Source organism: Cupressus sempervirens, chromosome 10 (assembly GCF_028749045.1).
Source record: "Cupressus sempervirens isolate cs-2001-9-10 chromosome 10, ASM2874904v1, whole genome shotgun sequence".
Lineage (NCBI taxonomy): Eukaryota > Viridiplantae > Streptophyta > Pinopsida > Cupressales > Cupressaceae > Cupressus > Cupressus sempervirens.
In genome coordinates, this window is record NC_143127.1 from 293,127,034 (window position 1) to 293,145,104 (window position 18,071).

Genomic DNA, 18,071 nt, shown 5'->3' on the forward strand with positions numbered 1-18,071 from the left:
CGAAGCACCCTCTCCCTAGAGTCAAGTATAGCCTCGGGAACCAAGATAAGCTTTCCCTCATCATCAAGAGGTGGCTATATTACTGAAGGCATCACATTGTGGCCCAATGCCTTCTTAGGGCGTGACACATGGAACACATTATGCACTTTACTGTCTACAGGCAACTCCAACTCATAAGCTACTTCGCCCACTTTCCTAATTACTTTGAACGGTCCATAGTAGCGTGGTTTCAATTTCTCTAATCCACTCTTCTTGAGAGAGGACTATCTATACGGTTGTAACATGAGGTACACCATGTCTCCTACCTCGAAATACCTCTCAACCCTGTGCTAATCAGCATATTGCTTATGCTGATTTTGTGCCTTTTGCAAATTTTCCTTCAAGGATTGCATAATGTCTTGACACTCCTGCAAAATATCCTTGGCCTTGGGCACCCTACTGTCCCCAAATAACAAATCCAGAAAATTAGGAGCATCATACCCATACAGTGCCATGAAAGGGGACATTTGAATAGACATATGGAAAGAGGTATTATAGCAGTACTCCCCTAGATGTAGCCACTTCACCCAACCCCTCTGCTGCCCTACAATGTAGTTTCGGAGATGTCCCTCAACCCACTTGTTCACTATCTCTGTCTGCCCATCAGTTTGGAGGTGGTAACTGGTACTCGGAGTGAGCTCTGTTCCACATAACCTAAACAACTCCTGCCAAAAGTGGCTCATAAATCTGTTGTCTCTGTCACTGACTATGCTTCGTGGTATCCGATGTAGTCTGAATACCTCTCGAAAAAATAGTTCTGCTGTTTGTGCTGCTGAATACGTAGACGAAATAGCAAAGAAATGTGCAAATTTCGTCAATCTGTCTACCACAACAAAAATACAATCCCGACCCTATGCCTTGGGGAGGCTTGTGATGAAATTCATGGAAATGCTATCCCACTTCTTCTCTGGTATGGGTAGGGGCTATAGTAAACCACCTGGAAAGGAATGTTCCTGTTTGTTCTGCTGACATACTGAGCACTCCCTAACAAACTGAAGCACCTCTGTTTTGAGTTCTTTCCAAGTGAAGCGCTCTCTCACCTGTCGATATGTCTTAAAGAATCCAGGATGTCCTGCCAATGGTGAATCATGAAATGCTCTCAAAATCTTCTGCTTCATAGCAGACCCGGGTACTAAATAAATCCTTTCCTTGTAGATGATCAGATCATTTACAACAGTGTATCGACTATCCTGAATAGTTCCTTCAATAACACTAGATGCCCAACTATCCTTGGCATACTCTGCCAAAATCAACTCTCTCCAATCATCCATGACTATCCCAACAGCAAGCAAATGAGGCCTTCTGGATAAAGCATCTGCGACAATATTTTTCTTCCCTTTGACATAGACTATGTCAAAATCATAAGCCTGTAACTTACCCATTTTTGTTGCCTGTCATTAAGATCTCTCTATCCAAGGAAATGTTTCAAGCTATTATGATCTGTTTTTACTGTGAATCGGCTCCCTACAAAGTATTGTCTGAACTTAGCTAACGCGTGCATGATTGCTAGCATTTCTTTGTCATAGATGCTGTAAGTTCTCTCAACACCTCGTAATTTCCTGCTCTCATATGTGATGGGATGTTTGTCCTGCATGAGGACAGCTCCTACCCCCTCTCCCGAGGCATCGCACTGCAGCTCAAAGGGCCTGGTGAAATCTGGAATGGCTAAAACAGGGCATGTACTCATCAGCTCCTTGAACCTGTCAAAACAATCCTGAGCCCTCTCTGACCACTTGAAACTGTCTCTTCGTGTCAAATTCGTAAGTGGTGCTGCTATCTGTGAAAATCCCTTCACAAATCTGCAGTAGAACCCAAAAAGCCCAAGAAATCCCTTGAGTTGTGAAGTGTTCCTCGGCGGTGGCCAATCCAGAATGGCCCTGATCTTGTCTGGGTCAACCCGAACACTTCTTGCACTAATAATATGCCCTAGATAGAACAACTCTGTCATCCCGAACTCGCATTTACTCATCTTGGCATATAATGACTCCCTCTCTAGAATGTTGAGCACTGCATCAATATGCTTCAAATGTTCCTCCCAAATACGGCTATATATTAGTATATCATCAAAAAAAATCAACACAAACTTCCTCAACTGATCTCTGAATACTCTATTCATACAGGACTGGAAAGTGGCGAGGGCATTAGTCAACCCAAAGGGCATGACTAAGAACTCAAAATGTCCGTAGTGGCATCTAAAAGCTGTCTTCTCCACATCCACCTCTCTAACCCGTATCCAGTGGTAGTCGGATCTCAAATCAATCTTAGAGAAGTAGCATGCATCGTGCAATTCATCAATAAGCTCATCGATGCGCGGAATAGGGTATCAGTTCTTGATTGTCTTCTTGTTTAGCTCCCTATAATCAATGCACATCCTCATTGTACCATCCTTCTTCTTCACCAATACTACTGAAGAAGCGAAAGGACTCTTACTTGGCCGTATGTGCCCCATGTCAATCAACTCCTTGATTGCCTTTTCTATTTCATCCTTATATCTCTTTGGATGGCGGTAGGGTGTGATGATGACTGGCTTAGCCCCTTCCTCTAACTCAATAACATACTCGATTCCCCTATCCGAGGGTCTACCTGGAGGTATCTCACCAAACACCTTAGTATGTTTGGTTATTATTTTTTGTACATCAAGTGGATACTCTTGTTTATGCTGCTCTGTCACCTCAGGCATTAGTCTGAACTCTTCTGTCCACAGCACCTGGTCGTGTCTGAAGAAACTCTGCATCCGCTTGAGTGACACCACTCGTAGTCTCCCATCTGACAAACCTCTGAGCACTATCTTCTTACCATTTGCCTTAAACCTCATTTCCATTTTTGGAGGTTAAATGTAAACTCTTCCAAAGATTTCATCCAATTCATCCCAAGCACCATATCCTAATCACCAATGTTGACAACAAAGAAATCTCCCACCATGTCATAATCTCCCAAATGAAGCTGCAAGTTGGAGATTTTCTTGGTACAGTCGATTTTGAAGCTGTCGGCAACCATCACCTTAAATCCCCTATGCTCTTCTGTATGTAGCCCTCTGCGTGACACAAACTTTTCATCAATGAAGTTATGTGTTGCCCCTGTATCAATGAGTGCCACAAATCTTTGTCCATCCAGAGTTCCCCTAACTCTGAAAGTGACGACCTCCTGTAAACTGGACAACTGAGCTATCGTGCTATCACTGTGTGCTTCCTCATGTGAAGAATTATCATCTCCATCTGATTCTGATGACTGCTCTGAATCTCCATCCACTGACTCTTCGGCTGAAAAGTACTCCATCTGCTTAACTTTTGCTTTCAATGGACACTTATGTGACAAATCCCAAGGCTCCCTGCAATGAAAACAAAGCTTCTTCTTCCTGAGATCATTAAGTGTCTCGTTGTCCAACCTCTTACTTTCCTCCTTAGGTGGCTGAGCCTCTCTATGAAAAGGTTTACTATCCTTATCTTTCCTCGAAGGGAAACTCTTTGCCTGGAATTTATTTTTAGAAGCTGAAAAGGAATCCATGTCACGAGCTTTCTTAATGGCTTCCTGCAAAGTGGGAGGGTTGAGAGCTTTAATCCACCCTCTCAACGGATCAGCTAACCCATCCATAAATAGAACCAGTATCCTTCGTTTAGATACATCTGTTACTAACACTGCAAGTTTCTGAAACTTTGAAATGTATCTTTCCAATGATCCCCACTATTTAAGCTGAGCCAACTCCTTGAAATGGAGTTCTGGATCCCTCCTATCAAAACGTTCAATCAGTCTCTCTGTAAACTCCACATATGAGGTAATGTGTGCATGACCCATAGTGACCATACCATGATGCCACCACTCGTGTGCTAACCCATCCAGATGAATTCTTACATACTTAATAGCTTCTTCCTCAGGCATAGGGTTCAATTGAAAGCATGTGTCAAGTTTTTGAACCCAAGCTCTTGCTGTGGACTTCCCCGAGCCATCATAATATGGTAACTGAAGTTTCCCTACTTTCTTCCGTAGCTCATAGCTCTGGTTCTTGTCATGTCCACGTGGCATATGTTTCATCCACACATCCATATACTCCCTAAAGGTAATTGCAGTAGTAAAATCTAGACCTCCGGCTTCCCAATCTCTCCTCAACTGGTCCAATATATCAATGATCTGGGGCTCTGGTACGGGCTGCTCTAGGGCTCTAGGAGGAAATGTGGGAATCATGGGTCTTGAACTCACTGTCCTAGCTTGCTGGGGTGCATGACCGAAATTGTTCCCAACTTGTTCACCTCCATAATGTGTCCCGTCTTGATTATTCCCATTCTGAATGTTACCATTTTGATTATTACCATTCTGATTATTTCCTCCACCCATGTTAGCATTCAACCCCATTTGAAGAGCCATCATCTGCATCATAAGCTCCATTCTCTGATTTTGTTCCTGTGCCCTCTGTTCTGCTAATCATTGTCCCTGTGCCAAGGTCTCTAATAACTGTAAGAATCTTTCCTTTCCAGGATCCCGAGCATTCCTGGCTACCATATTGCCAATAACCTGTTCACCTATATCAATATGATCCTCTAGATTTCCCTGTTCCTCTTGTCCTATGTTTAGACAAGCCCTGGTTGTTCTTAAATTATAGTGATGAGTTAAAGGTTGAACACTCCAATCTGTCATATCACCACCTGTTCATTGTGTTTGTACCCACTAGGATGGCAGGATAACAAGCTCTGATACCACTGTAACAACCTGCCTTGTTCTGTTATTTTTAATGTCTATTTCTTCCTGTAATTTTGTCAAACAATTGTCTTGCAACCAAATTTCTTATAGTTTTCAGCTTGATGTTGATCAATGGTTTCTCAAGATTGTTTGTGTTTCATATGAGATGCAAATAGGAGGCAACATAGAACCATATGCAACTAATAACAATGACCATTCATTTATTTCTTGTTTCAGATTATTAGGAAATTACAACTACCATAACAATCATATCTTCTCATTAAACTCAACGCATTATATCAACTATAAAGTTCAATGATGGTCCATACCCATTGCGGTTACAGCAATGTTAATAGTTATGAAATTGCTACAGTAACTTGTAGCTACAGTGATCCGGACTGTGATAGGAACTTGCTGCTACAATACCGCACTACAGTGATTTGAGCTGCTACAGTGATTCAGACTGCTACAGTAACTCGCTGCTATAGGGATTCCGACTGCTACAATGATTGTGACTACTACAGTAACTCGCTGCTATAGTGATTCCGACTGCTATAGTAACTCGCTATTACCATGTTGAATCTCAAGACCATATCTTTCAATGGCGTCAAGATTTCCAGCTTGAAGGGATTTCGTCCTTCAAACTATTGAGATATAATCTCCAGAATATTACCCAATTTCTTTGATATTTTCCAGCATACTTAAAAGAAGCTCTTCCATTTTTTTTATAGTGTTCTCACAAGGGCTCCATCCTTCGTTTTCTCAATGTGGGATAAAACATAACTCCCTTTATATAACTTATGTCTCCAATGTGTTATAAAATAAAGGGGACTCTTTTAATTTAAATATTTCCCACAAACTATAATTTATGCATTAATAAAGTTAAATTTATAAATTTAACTTTATAAAATAGCTTTATCAATGCATAACAAATCTTATCAATGATAAACAAGTCTTCTTGTCGATTTTAAACAATTACCATCGACATACCGTTGCCACTAGATGTCCGACCATGTCCAAGAGGACTTACTATAAATAGTAAGTATGCCCAAAGTTGCCTCAAAATCCCTCAGAAAGACCTGCAACTGAAACTATCTAGGCCAAATGGCCTCTAAGCCCCTTTAATGTCCTGGTTAGCCTACGGAACCGTGGGAAAATAGGCTAACGACAACATCATGCTCTGAATGCTAAAAAGGGGACATTACACACCAATTAGATTAATTCCATCATATGTGAGGTACACATGACTAATGGCTATTAAGGAATTATGAAAGAATATTATATTTCATGTATGATGTTTATAAATAATGCATGGATGTTTAGTTTTAACTTTTCCTTATGTAAGGAATATATATGTGTTGTATTAAGGAAAAAATGATTATTTATTAAGGTCAAAAGAGTCCTTTCTAGGAAAAGAGTGATCCAATGAGCTTGAGATCAAAAGAGTCCCATTAGGAAAAGAGTGACCTTAACATGGTTATAAGGCCGGAATATTCTGTAGATGTTAACATATGCATATGTGATAAGGGTCCTAGAAAAAGAATATCTATCCTAGGAAGGACCTTGAAGGGAGCACTTCATAGAAGACGGAGAAGCAACCAAGGACCTAAGGGACATTCAAAGGGTTATCAATCGCGATATGGAGACACTTTCGAGGTTGGGGGTTAGAATAGAGGGTAGAATAGGAGTATATAAATGATTATTTTATAAGTTCTAACATTGGTTTTGCAAGTAATCTTATCCTAATTAGCAGGGGCATTACAATTTGTTTCTTTCCATCTTTCTCTTGAAAGCATTCTATGTCTAAACACTTTTCATCTCTCATCCTTCCCTTCGTATGATTGCATCATGCTGACCTTTAGTTACTCAAAAAAGTCATAACATGGTCTTTCAAGCTTAAACTTTGCAGATCTAGAAGAGTATGCATATAGGATATAAGTGGAAGACCTTGAGCAACAAAGGGTGGAGAATTTTAAGCACAACCTGCTCTTCAAATGAGGGAAAAACTCAAAAGCAGGAATTTCTGGAGACATTGCATATGAGCTGAAGCAAGCTTAGAGCAAGGGAATGAGGTGCATATGTGTATATATACAAATGGGAAGGTTATTTACTCAATGGGAAATTTGTATCCCATTACAAGCTAACCGTCAACCACTTAAAACTTTCAAGTGGGGTTTTTAAATCCATTCACAGCCTTTGTAAAAGCACGAAGTGAGTGTGTAATTACCTTAAGAAGTGAGCTTTTATCTTGTGCTTGCATGTGAGATATATAACTTGCTTCTTGATAGTAACTTGATGTTTAGAACAGGTTTTTTAATCCTGACTGCATATACAAGAATGAAGAGCTTCTTACATATGCAACTTGTAGAGTTTTAGTCGGAAGAAGGATCATTATTAAAAACTAAAAGCATGCAAATCTGAAAATGAAATGGAAGACTTACATTTTTAAAAATATATACAACATATGGAAAAGAAAGCAACAAAATTTCACAAAACAATTGCCTCCTTCCTTGAGAAATGCAAATGAAAAAGCCTTTCAAAAACATGGAGAAAATATGAAACAAATCCAAGTGATTTTGAAATGAGTAAAAGAACCCGAGTTTGAAGCTATATAGGCAAGAAGATTTGAAAAATCCTTCTTCAAATCAACATATTTCTCGAGTCAATAGAGGATTTTTGACAAGTGTTCACGATAGAGAAAAGAAATGCATGATAATAGCAACAAGAAAGACCAAGTCAAACCTGCAAATGCTTGAGCTTGTTACAAAATGCAATATCAAGCAAAAACAGAGCCCTAGGTGGAAGAAACACGGAATTAAATGAAGAAATCAAGCTGCAAGTCCCATTTTTGGGAAAAACATGCCCTATATGGGCTTTGTAACTCCAAATGCAGTTCTTAAAACTTGAAATTTTTCACCTATAAGTTGTTTTTGGCCATAAATGTGCCCCAGATGGACTCTTTTTTGTAAAACATGGCTCTAAAAATCTCTGCCTATGGACTCTTGAAGAGAAAATGCTAAAAAATTATTTTTTGAATGCATTTGAATGTGAAAAAGATGTGCAAATGATTTCAAAATCTCCGCCTTTAGTCTCTTGAAGAGAGAATGCTGCATATAATAATAAAACCAGGCTTTTATATGATGATTACATTCATTTATATCAAAAATCACCACCTATAGAAAATGCAGCTTTTGGGATAATAAAGACATGTTTTCTGGGTGCTTTTACATATGCACTTTGAGGTTCAAGGCATATGCAAACTCTCTCAAAATCTTCATCCAAGAGCTTTTAAGTGTAAGGCTTTTAGTGATGTATTTTTATTACCCAATGCATATGCAATTGGGATAGTAATCGTCCACCACCTTTACCTGTATAGGCTTAAAAAGTCATAATGCCATCTTTTTAGGAACACTTCACATGTTTTCAGACTCACATATAAGTGATTCAAAAGCACCGCTCTTAGAATCACTTAAGATGTACATTTTAAATGCATTTACATGTGTTTGATTAAAAAGATATGTAAAGGAAATCAATGTGTTTATAATATGTGCAATTTGTTTTAAAAGGCCATCAAGAATAATTATGAGCTATTTAAATCCTTTTGCATGTATTTACAACTTTGATTTTAATACGTACATTTGCATTTTTTAAACCCTCGTTTATGACTTGGGTTCAAAATATTGATAGTGGAGATTAAGAGATGACTTGCATATGTGATGACATGCAATACTAGATACAAACTTCACTTTATTGCACAAAAAGCCTCTCATGTTTGAAATTTACATGTACCTATAGTTTAAATGAAGAGATATGTAATGGGACTGAAAAAGTCCACCTATATGTTAGAAGTTCATTAAAAACTATATCTCAATCTCATCGGAATGATGTGAGATCTTAAATGGGGTTCTAAACCTATTTTACATGTAAATGACATCTTTACTTTGTGCAATTATTAATAAAAAAGCCCACTTTTTAGAGACTTTTAATTAAAGAACAAGGATATGCAGTCAGGCTGGAAAACCCCACTGCAAGCATGCTTAATTCCTTAAAAACTTTAGATAGACAACTTCATTTCAAGCCTAAGATAGGTCAAAGTGAGCGGAATTTAAAATGCTACAATCCTAGGGCAAAAACAAGACTAAAAACAAAACACAAAATGTAGGAAAAGTCAACTTAGAGAATTTATGCTACAAATTTTTTCGTAGGGTTGCCCCAATTTTGCGAATACAAAAAGGAGGACAATAGATAGCAATGTATTGTCAAATGAATTGTAATCCTTGGTTGACCATCTTTGGTCCTCTTCCTTGTAATGAATTCATGAGCTAATAAAGATATTTTACTGCTATATCTGGTACACACTTCCATTTGTATTATTATTTCATGTATATAGATTACCAAGTATAGCAATAAGCATTCCTTTCACCCCATCCTAATTTGTTAGTACAGGTACGTGGGTATGGAATTTTTTGTGGGGGTGTTTAAATACATTTGGGTACATCAATACAAAAAACATATAATAATCATAAATATAAAGTCAGAAATAATAAAGAATTGTGATCTTTCTAAGTCGTGTCTCTTGCCAAAGGGAATCTATGTTTAAAAGTTCTGACCTCTCCCTCACATTGAGAGATATAAAGGAGAGAAGGTCCACTTCAGGAAAGAGGGCAAATGGGATTAAATAAGAAATGGAATGCACAGAAAATTCAAATACATACGTTGTGGTTTTGGCATATGGTCCCCAATAAATTGAAAATGAATTAATTAAATTGATTGTTAAGTGGTCCCAAATTTAAATTATATGATAAGGATGTCTTCAATTGATTAGTTGAATAGGCCCATTATAATCTTTTGGATACTTCTTGGAGCCCTTTATAAAGAGGTGGCTATCATCATATGAAATCATTTTGAAATTATCTATTTCTCATGTATTTGCAATTCTAGTTAGATTTGAGTTTTTTGATGTGGTGTTTTCTTTGGACGGCCTTCTATGTATGTCAAGTGTTAATAGCATGATGGAGGGTGAGAGCATTCTTGTATTAGATGGTGTTCACTTTGTTTCTTGTTGCATGTTTCTTGATGCAGCACATGGAGTACTTTGATTCATGATGATATATGTGGCTAGAGGGGTTGTTCCCTTGTTCATATTTGTAGCTACATATTGACCCTTATGTATTGTTTACAAGTGGGGAATGTTGAGAAAATAGGTGGGCATAATAATGCTTATAATTGTAATATTTTATTTATCATGTATGTTGCATAGTGGGAGAATGTTGAGAAAATAGGTGTTGTACACCTTGCATAATAATGCTTATAATTGTAATAATTTATTATGTATGTTGCACCTAGGAGAAACTAAATGGGCATGCAACATATAGAGGTTTCTTTTGGAATATTCTTAGGGTCACTTGATGTTTTATTGTAACATTGTTATATTATTTGTTGTAATTATTTAATATTGGGGAAAGAAAATTAAATAAAGTAACCCAATATTAAATATGGGGTCAAGTGTTTAATAGGTAAAGAAAATCAATGCATACAGATAATAGATAAGAATATTAGAATTCCTTGTATTATTCGCATATGCCAAGAGATTACATATAGATCATGATTTACAATGACCCAAAAGGGTGTATAAATACTTTCCGAAGAACCTTCTCGAAGGGGTCCGTCGGCTACATGACAATTACCGAAGGGCCCGTCGGCTACATAAAAAGAACCTTCCCAAAAGGACCCGTTGGCTGATACACAATTTTACTGACGACATCATCCCCCCCAAAATGAAAAGTCGTCTCCAGACGACAATACAACAAAACCCAAAATAACAAATAACCCAAGTACATCAATACATAAATACTAAACAGCAGGATGGGTCCCTGGCGTAGTGGTCCACGCTCTCAACTCGTTCAGCTCCGCCCGCAGCTTGTAGACTTGTTCTTTCCTAACCTTCAGTTCTGCTTCTGCCTCCATCTGAAGTTCTAGAGCTGACTGCATCATGTCTGCAATTTCCCCTAATTATTTTTCCTTTGCTACTACCACTTGCTCCTTTTCAGCTGCCAACTGCTCTTTTTTTGCTGCTTACTTCTCTTTTGCTGCTGCTAACTTCTCTTTTTTTGCTGCTAACTTCTCTAGCTGACTTTGTCTGTCCAACAGGGTTGCTCTCTCGGAGTTCCAAGCCGCTCTCTCTGAAGCTAACCTGGCAGCTAACTCCTTCCGAGCTCTCTCAGCTGCTACCTGATCCACCTGACTCCTCCGAAGAGTGTAGTGCCTCCCTGTGTAACTTGACTATCTCATAAATCAGAACTTCAACCCGGCTCTCCACCAAAATTTGTCGTGGTGGCCCAGTCCTGACGCATTGCATCAGTCTCTACATCTGGCCATCCCCGCTCCTCAAAACAGACCGTGAAGGCAACTGGGCATCCCAATCGCATAAAAGATATAACCCTCTCGAGCTCCTTCATGACTGAGTCCAATGCCTAAGTCTCCGTCGATGCTAACACCTTGTGAGCCCAAGACGCTAGAGACGCTAGGGCTGCTACATCAACAAGAAATGCTTCTCTCATCCTTGACTCCTGCACTACTGAATGTTCCTGCTGCACACCCATAGCCGCCTCTACCGTTTTTGCCATACGCTCAACAACACTATGTGATGGTCCCTCACCTTGAATTGGCTTCACTACCTGCTCCTGTTGAGTACCTCCCTTCGAAATTTCATCCCACGTAGGTGTCTATATGCTAGCCATCTGAGGGACTGGAGTACGGTGGAACCACGTACTCAAGTAAGTACTCAACCTCTGCGCTCTACTCTGCCTGTCTCGCTCGAGTGATGCCAAGAGTGTTGCATCCACTGTAACTACGGCATCCGAGCCAACTACATCCAAGTGCACACTCGACGTACTCTGGCTCTCTGCTATGGAGTTAGGTAGCACATGCTTTATGTAATACAACTTAGTAATTTTGAAGGAGCTTGTTTCAATAAAAAAAAACTATTAGAGTAGTTTTTGTTGTTAGTCAACTTAGCATTTGTGAAGGTTGGAAGCATGGCATGGGATGTGTCATTACATGGATGTTCACATGGAGTGTTTGTTGATGGTTGGGATTTTGAAGGCTTTCACTAATGTATTGTAATGTTGCATTGTTAAATAATACATGGACCCTGTTGCTTTTGGAGGTTGGGTTTTTCCTTTTTGAGGGTCTTCCCACAATATATCTTGTATCACATTTATGTGCGTACATTGTCTATTCTTTTGCATGTAGAGTTTTGAATTTAGATTTTGAGTACTTATTTGGTTAATTTGTTATGTGGGTTATGTGGAAATTACCATATATTTGGTTGCTAGTTTCCTTGCACAATTACCCTACGTAGATATCCCACATTTATGTTAGACACTAAATATAAGGACAATTTGATAGACAAAGGATCTTTTACTATATTTATCATGTCTAGAGGGGTATTTGCAGTGTACAAGAGGTAGTTGTGATGTTTAAAACATTTTGGTACCCTTCCTTGCATTTTAGGAATTCTATTGTATTTGCCCTTTTCATTGGTTGTCAAAAGTTTGACCTTGAATACTATGTCACTATGTTGTCATTTTGCCTCTATCCTTGTCCTTTCTTTTTCGTTGCGACCTTAAGCATGCATAACACCTGTTTGCACTTTCACTAAGTTTTTGACTAAGAAATTGGCAAGATTTTCTAGCCTTTCGTTAAGACCTTGTTTGCAATCCTTCATTGCATTGTCACAAGGTTCACAAACTCGCAAACTTTACAACATTTATAACCTTGCCTTGTTTTCTTCAAGTACTAGACTTTTGTTTTGTTTTGATCATTAAGTTGTATCTTTTGCAGATCTAAGAAATAAAATATATCACAACCTTGCAAAGTTTGCAAACTCTTGAACTTTTCAACATGAGGAATTGGAAAGCTTATCTCAGCTTATTGTTTCCTTCAAGTCCTACACAATTTTACAGACATTGTGACATCTAGAAACATGTGAACTTTCAAACCTTTTCTACCTCTGTTCTTTTTGAATCACATGTGAAGAGGAAATTGTGTAGATGGAAGGATGTTGAAATAAATAACTCCAATGAAATAATAAAGAATGTTGAAGGTGACTCATACCCAGCATTATTTATAAGACGAGCTGCCTCCTCTAACTCCGATAGAACATATAAGAAAATATATTGGGTGGTAGAATTTCTAGCCGCACAAGGAAGGCTGCCTAATTAGGGGCATTGGTGAAAATTTAACTCCAATAACGTTTATGAAGGAATCTACAAGGTGCAGGAGTAAAGCTTTACAAGTACTCAATTAGGACTAAGATGTTGGGATTGGGTGGAAATGCATGTTGGTATCAACAACTCTTGGAATTTGAAACTCTAACAGCAGTCAAAAACTTAAGGAAATGGTGTAAACAAACCCTACCCAACTTTTTTGGGTTTTTCACAAACTTTGACAGATGATTAGCACGTGAGATGGCACAAAGAAATACTTCAGAAAACCTTTGACTAATAAATTGCCCATTCAAATGTTTCTTAGATTGGTTATCTTTGATGGACATACAAAGAAATTACAAGAACGTGGGCAAAACTTGCAATGTTTTGCACTTTGGAGGAATGTGAACTCTATAACACCTCATACTTGCAACTTTATGTAACTATAACAAGGTAGATTTGGTGTCTTGATTCTAAGACAAAGCAAAGGAGGGGAAGAAGTTGGGGAAGAGTTATGCCTTTTGGGTTGAGGTACATTGTGGTCATCATTTCTACAACCTTCAAAGTTGTTAGATACAAGGACAAAAATGCACCTTGTTTTGATGTTGTTTATGAGTGTGTTGACAATATGCTTGGCCAAGATTAAGGGCATTTTACAAAAGAGAGCCCACATTGCAAATCTATGATGAACACCTTCAACTGATCATTATTATTGACAAGAGAATCTCAACACTTGCTTGCACATGATTGCCTATGCATTGAATCTAAAGTGGTATTTGCAAAGGCTTAGCAGAGTTACCTCTATAGAGAATGCTTAGGTGAAGGTAAGATTCATGAAGGCAATTTAAAAGGTTCATAATTCTATACAAGACAATATCATTCATAGTGAGTGCACAAGATTTGCAAGTCTTAAGGAAAGGCCTAATATGGAATAGGGAGGCCATAGCATAGGAGGAACCAATTCCATGGTGGACTATGTGTGGACTTAATTCTGTGACAAACACGCTGACCATTTGTATGCTGTCCTAGTGTCTTATTCTTCTGCTACGAAGAAGAACTAATCTACTCATAGTTTCATCCACTATATTAAGAGGAATTAACTTATCTCTATGAGGGTGGAGAAGCTTGTCATTGTCAAAGCACCTTGCATCTCATGACTACAACACAATTTTGTACATGGAGACTCCTATAGCCTGACAGGATGTGGAGCTAGAAGAGCTAACACAAGTTTATGATGATGCAACATAGACATGGTTGGTGTTGGTTTGGAGGAGCTTGACAATTTGAGTCATGAGGAGTTTGGCATAGACTTTGGGTTTGATTATGATTAGAGGCATTGTGTCATTGGGTAATTGTATTTGAAATTTGTTTTTTGAATGTAATCAGCATTTTTTTATATAATATAAATATAATTATAGTTAGCATTACCATTTTTTACCATTTTTCAATTCAATATGTTTTTGAGTATTTGAAGATTCAAAGTTTCATTTGTTATTGCTTATACATTTTTTAAAGTACTATATATATATATTTGTATTGTGGTCACCAAATCTAAGCCCTTGATCCTCCATCCTTGGGACTTGCATATAGTTCTATCTATAACTGTAGCCTACATCATGGCTAATTTTACCAATATATTGTGGACATCACTTTGAAGATGCAACCCATGTAATAATTTAAACTTTCTAAAGTCCTTTCATGACAGCCATTTGTTGTTATGTTAAATCAATATATTGGATTGTGTCCAAAGATACTACAGTCACCATAATTCACCTTTTTACTTTCTTTGTTTCCTTAGCAGGATAAGTCAATCTTTAGTTGTGTAATCCAGAAGCCCACAATGGTTGCATATGTAGAATCTTGCTCAATCCTTCTAAGGATATACCTTTTGCTGATTTATAAATGTGTAACATATTTGGCAAACGTTATTTCTTTCTTGAGTGATGTTTTTCTCATTCTTGAGCTTTTGATTGGCAGTTCCCTTTGTTTTTCTTCATCTTCCTTGTCATGGTTGAGTCTACTACAGCTTTATCATAATAGTAAATACAGATCGCTATGGTAGTTGCCAATGCCTATTACAAGACAAAATTGTCAGTACTTAACATAAGTTGCACCAAATAGCCAATATTCTACCCATTGTAGCTAACTACGTTAAATTGTGAGGGAAAATCTTTAATGGAATGAGATTGCTTTATTTGGTGCTGTTCCCTGTACTCATTAAGAAAAACTTTTCCCCATACTGCTGCTCCCAAAATATTTCTTGTTATTCCCTGTCATCCCCATCCCCAAAACATTCTGGAATATAGAAAAATAGTGGTGTAAAAAGAATCATTGATAAGCATTGATAACAAAAAACTGGAGAGTTGATAACTACCTTACACATTAGATTCACTTCCAATTGTGATTAAAATTCATGTCCTTTAAACTAGATAAGATATTTAAATATGCCTATCAAATTTTTCTATTAAGATAACATTTGGACTGTTGGTATTTTGACTGGATAAGATTTCAGCTATAAAGTAAAAGCATTGCATCTATTCTTTCAAAGACCAGTGGAACAAAATCCTATCAAAGTTGTGAGAACTCAAATGAGGTTGGCCATATCCTTATGCATCTTCATTAATGAAGATTTTTTCTTATCTATGAGGTTGAGAATAGATATAAATTTTGTGTGTGAATTAAACATTCCAAGGGAGAAGGATCTAAGGTTAGTCCAACAATAAATCTTGTTAGTTGTGCAAATGTTTTCATGGGTTCTCTGTCAAACTCAGAAGAGGAAGAAAAAGACTCATATGTAAAGTTAGTCAAAAATTCTAAAATTTAACTCGAAGATACTACAAGAGGCAATAATGTGAGTTCACTTTTTCAATCTATGTTTGCAATATTTAACTTTGTCATTAATTGTTTACAAGTTATTTATTGTGAATATTTTGACTCGTGTATATTTTCTGTATATGTATATTTGCAAGCTGTTATATCCTAGAATTTTGAACATTTGTAATTTCAACAGTCACTATGATGATTTACCAATTTGCACAGTAAGTTCATGGATTGAATGGCTCATCTCTGACAGGCTCATTGTCTTTCATTCAAATTTCATAAAAGGATGTGGCTTATTCTGTTAGAATAGACAATTACTAAATGCCTTCCTGTATTCTTGTAATGAATGTTTTGAGAAAAGTCTATCAAAAAATGTTTTCAGTGGGATAAAAATAGGAGCATAATTATGCTAACGTACCTGTGCAATGATTCATAGATACGATTTGGTAGATCTCACTCGTCAGGCATTAGCAAAACTTGCTAATCAGGTATTCAGGAATGCTGTGATAGCTTATAACCTGAAGAGTTTTCAAGAAGCAGCTTTGCAAAGTCAAAAATTTCTAGGGATCATCACAGACTTGGATATCCTCTTAGCTTCGGATGACAATTTTCTACTAGGGACATGGTTAGAAAGTGCTAAGCGACTAGCAGTTAATCCAGGACAAGTAAAGCAGGTAATAAAAACGATCCAACTCCCATTAGGTGATATTTCAGAAGACACTTTAGTTAAATTATTCATATTTAACTTTTCATGGATAACTGCATATTTACCTCAGCGTAATAGGTTTAATCAATTTATAATCATGCTGAAAAAAGTAAAAACACTGTTTCTTTGTTGTTCGGTAGCATCTTCTATAGATGCTTATGTTTCTGATGAGATTTATGCAGTATGAATGGAATGCAAGAACACAGGTGACGATGTGGTTTGATAATACCAAATTGAATCAAAGTAAACTACATGACTATGGTATGGAGTGACTATATTTCTTTCACAAATACTTGCAATGAGAGTAGTTCTTTCATTTTTGTTAGAACAGATTTGTGTAGGAATGCATGAGTTGTTAGTGTAACTAAATAAATGTGTATGTTTCCTCTCAGCAAACAAATATTGGAGTGGGCTACTGAAAAACTATTATTTACCGCGAGCATCAATCTATTTTGATTATTTACTGGAGAGTATGAAAGACAACAAGTCGTTTCCGTTGGATATGTGGAGAAAAGATTGGATTAAGTTTTCCAATAAATGGCAAGAAGATACGGATCTCTATTCTGTCAAAGCTGAAGGAAATGCCCTTAAAATTTCACAAGCACTGTTTGAGAAGTACTTTAAAGTATAAATAATAATTGCTGTACAGATTATGTTTTCCCTCTTCCTGTTGCCAAATCACTAATTGCTTTGAGTCAAAAGTACATAACATTTCAAGTGAAAACTCTACTATTGAAGCTCTCCTTTCAACATGAGAGAAAACTACTAGCATTCATGCAGATTCATTGAAAATGTTATTGATGTTCATTGACAAACACTGAATTGCCAGCATTATTTGCACACAGCACAAGCTAATAGTGTTGTCAAATAACATAAGATGTGACAATTGCACAACATAAGTAGAACATGTGATTTATATGGAAAATTCTTGCGGGAGGACACCACTGCAAAATATTGCTTATATATGAAATCCTCTTGTAACTTGTAGGCTCCAACCTAAAGGAAACATGATCCCTTCAATTTGTAGGCACCTACCGCCAGAACTGAGCACCAAGTCAGCAAGATTTACCAATCTCTTCTATACTGAAAGATCCAAATCTTCTCCACTGTTTGCTTTTGTGTCTAGTCTAATTCTGTACTTTTGTCTATTCAATTGATGCTATAATGTCTGCTTGAAATCAAATATGAAGTTCAGACAAATTCTACTGTGAGATTTTCTGTAAATATCTGATAAAAAATAGTGTGCCCCTTTAACAACTCAAAGAGAGATTTTGATAATCTAGTCCACAATGTGGATATCTCTATTGAGGAAATTGAGCACATGGAAAATCAAGCCATGCATGTGATTAGAGATGGACACAAGAGTGGGTCTCGAAACCCTGCCGAATATCTCCTACACCCCAAGTAGGAGGGAAACCAGTATAAAAACAAGAAAGTACTTCAAAGAAAAAAAAACACCTCCTTCCATAAAACAATCTACGTTGTCCAATCCTCTAGGGCATGCTAGGGTAATCAATAGATGTCCGAAGGACCAAAAAAGAAGAAAAAAACTCAAAAGAAAGCTAGTCTAATAAAGAGAAGCATGGCATTCATGGTATTGCAACAACCGAACCATATATCATGGA

General features: G+C 37.4%; 1 protein-coding gene across 4 annotated transcripts in view; it reads left to right on the forward strand.

Annotated features, from left to right (window-relative positions):
- CYL1 (alpha-N-acetylglucosaminidase family / NAGLU family) overlaps positions 1-17,552 on the forward strand; it is a 373,464-nt gene extending 355,912 nt beyond the window's left edge. For 2 of the 4 annotated variants that reach the window (XM_089805117.1, XM_089805116.1), the window contains exons 17-19: positions 16,177-16,414; positions 16,629-16,707; positions 16,839-17,552. In XM_089805117.1, the coding sequence (XP_089661243.1) occupies positions 16,177-16,414; positions 16,629-16,707; positions 16,839-17,077 (556 nt within the window). In that variant the 3' untranslated portion in view covers positions 17,078-17,552. Of the gene's footprint in view, positions 1-9,792; positions 10,103-16,176; positions 16,415-16,628; positions 16,708-16,838 lie in introns of those variants that run through there. The other 2 variants (XM_089805119.1, XM_089805118.1) reach the window with 2 other exon arrangements.
- Positions 17,553-18,071: the final 519 nt, after the last annotated feature.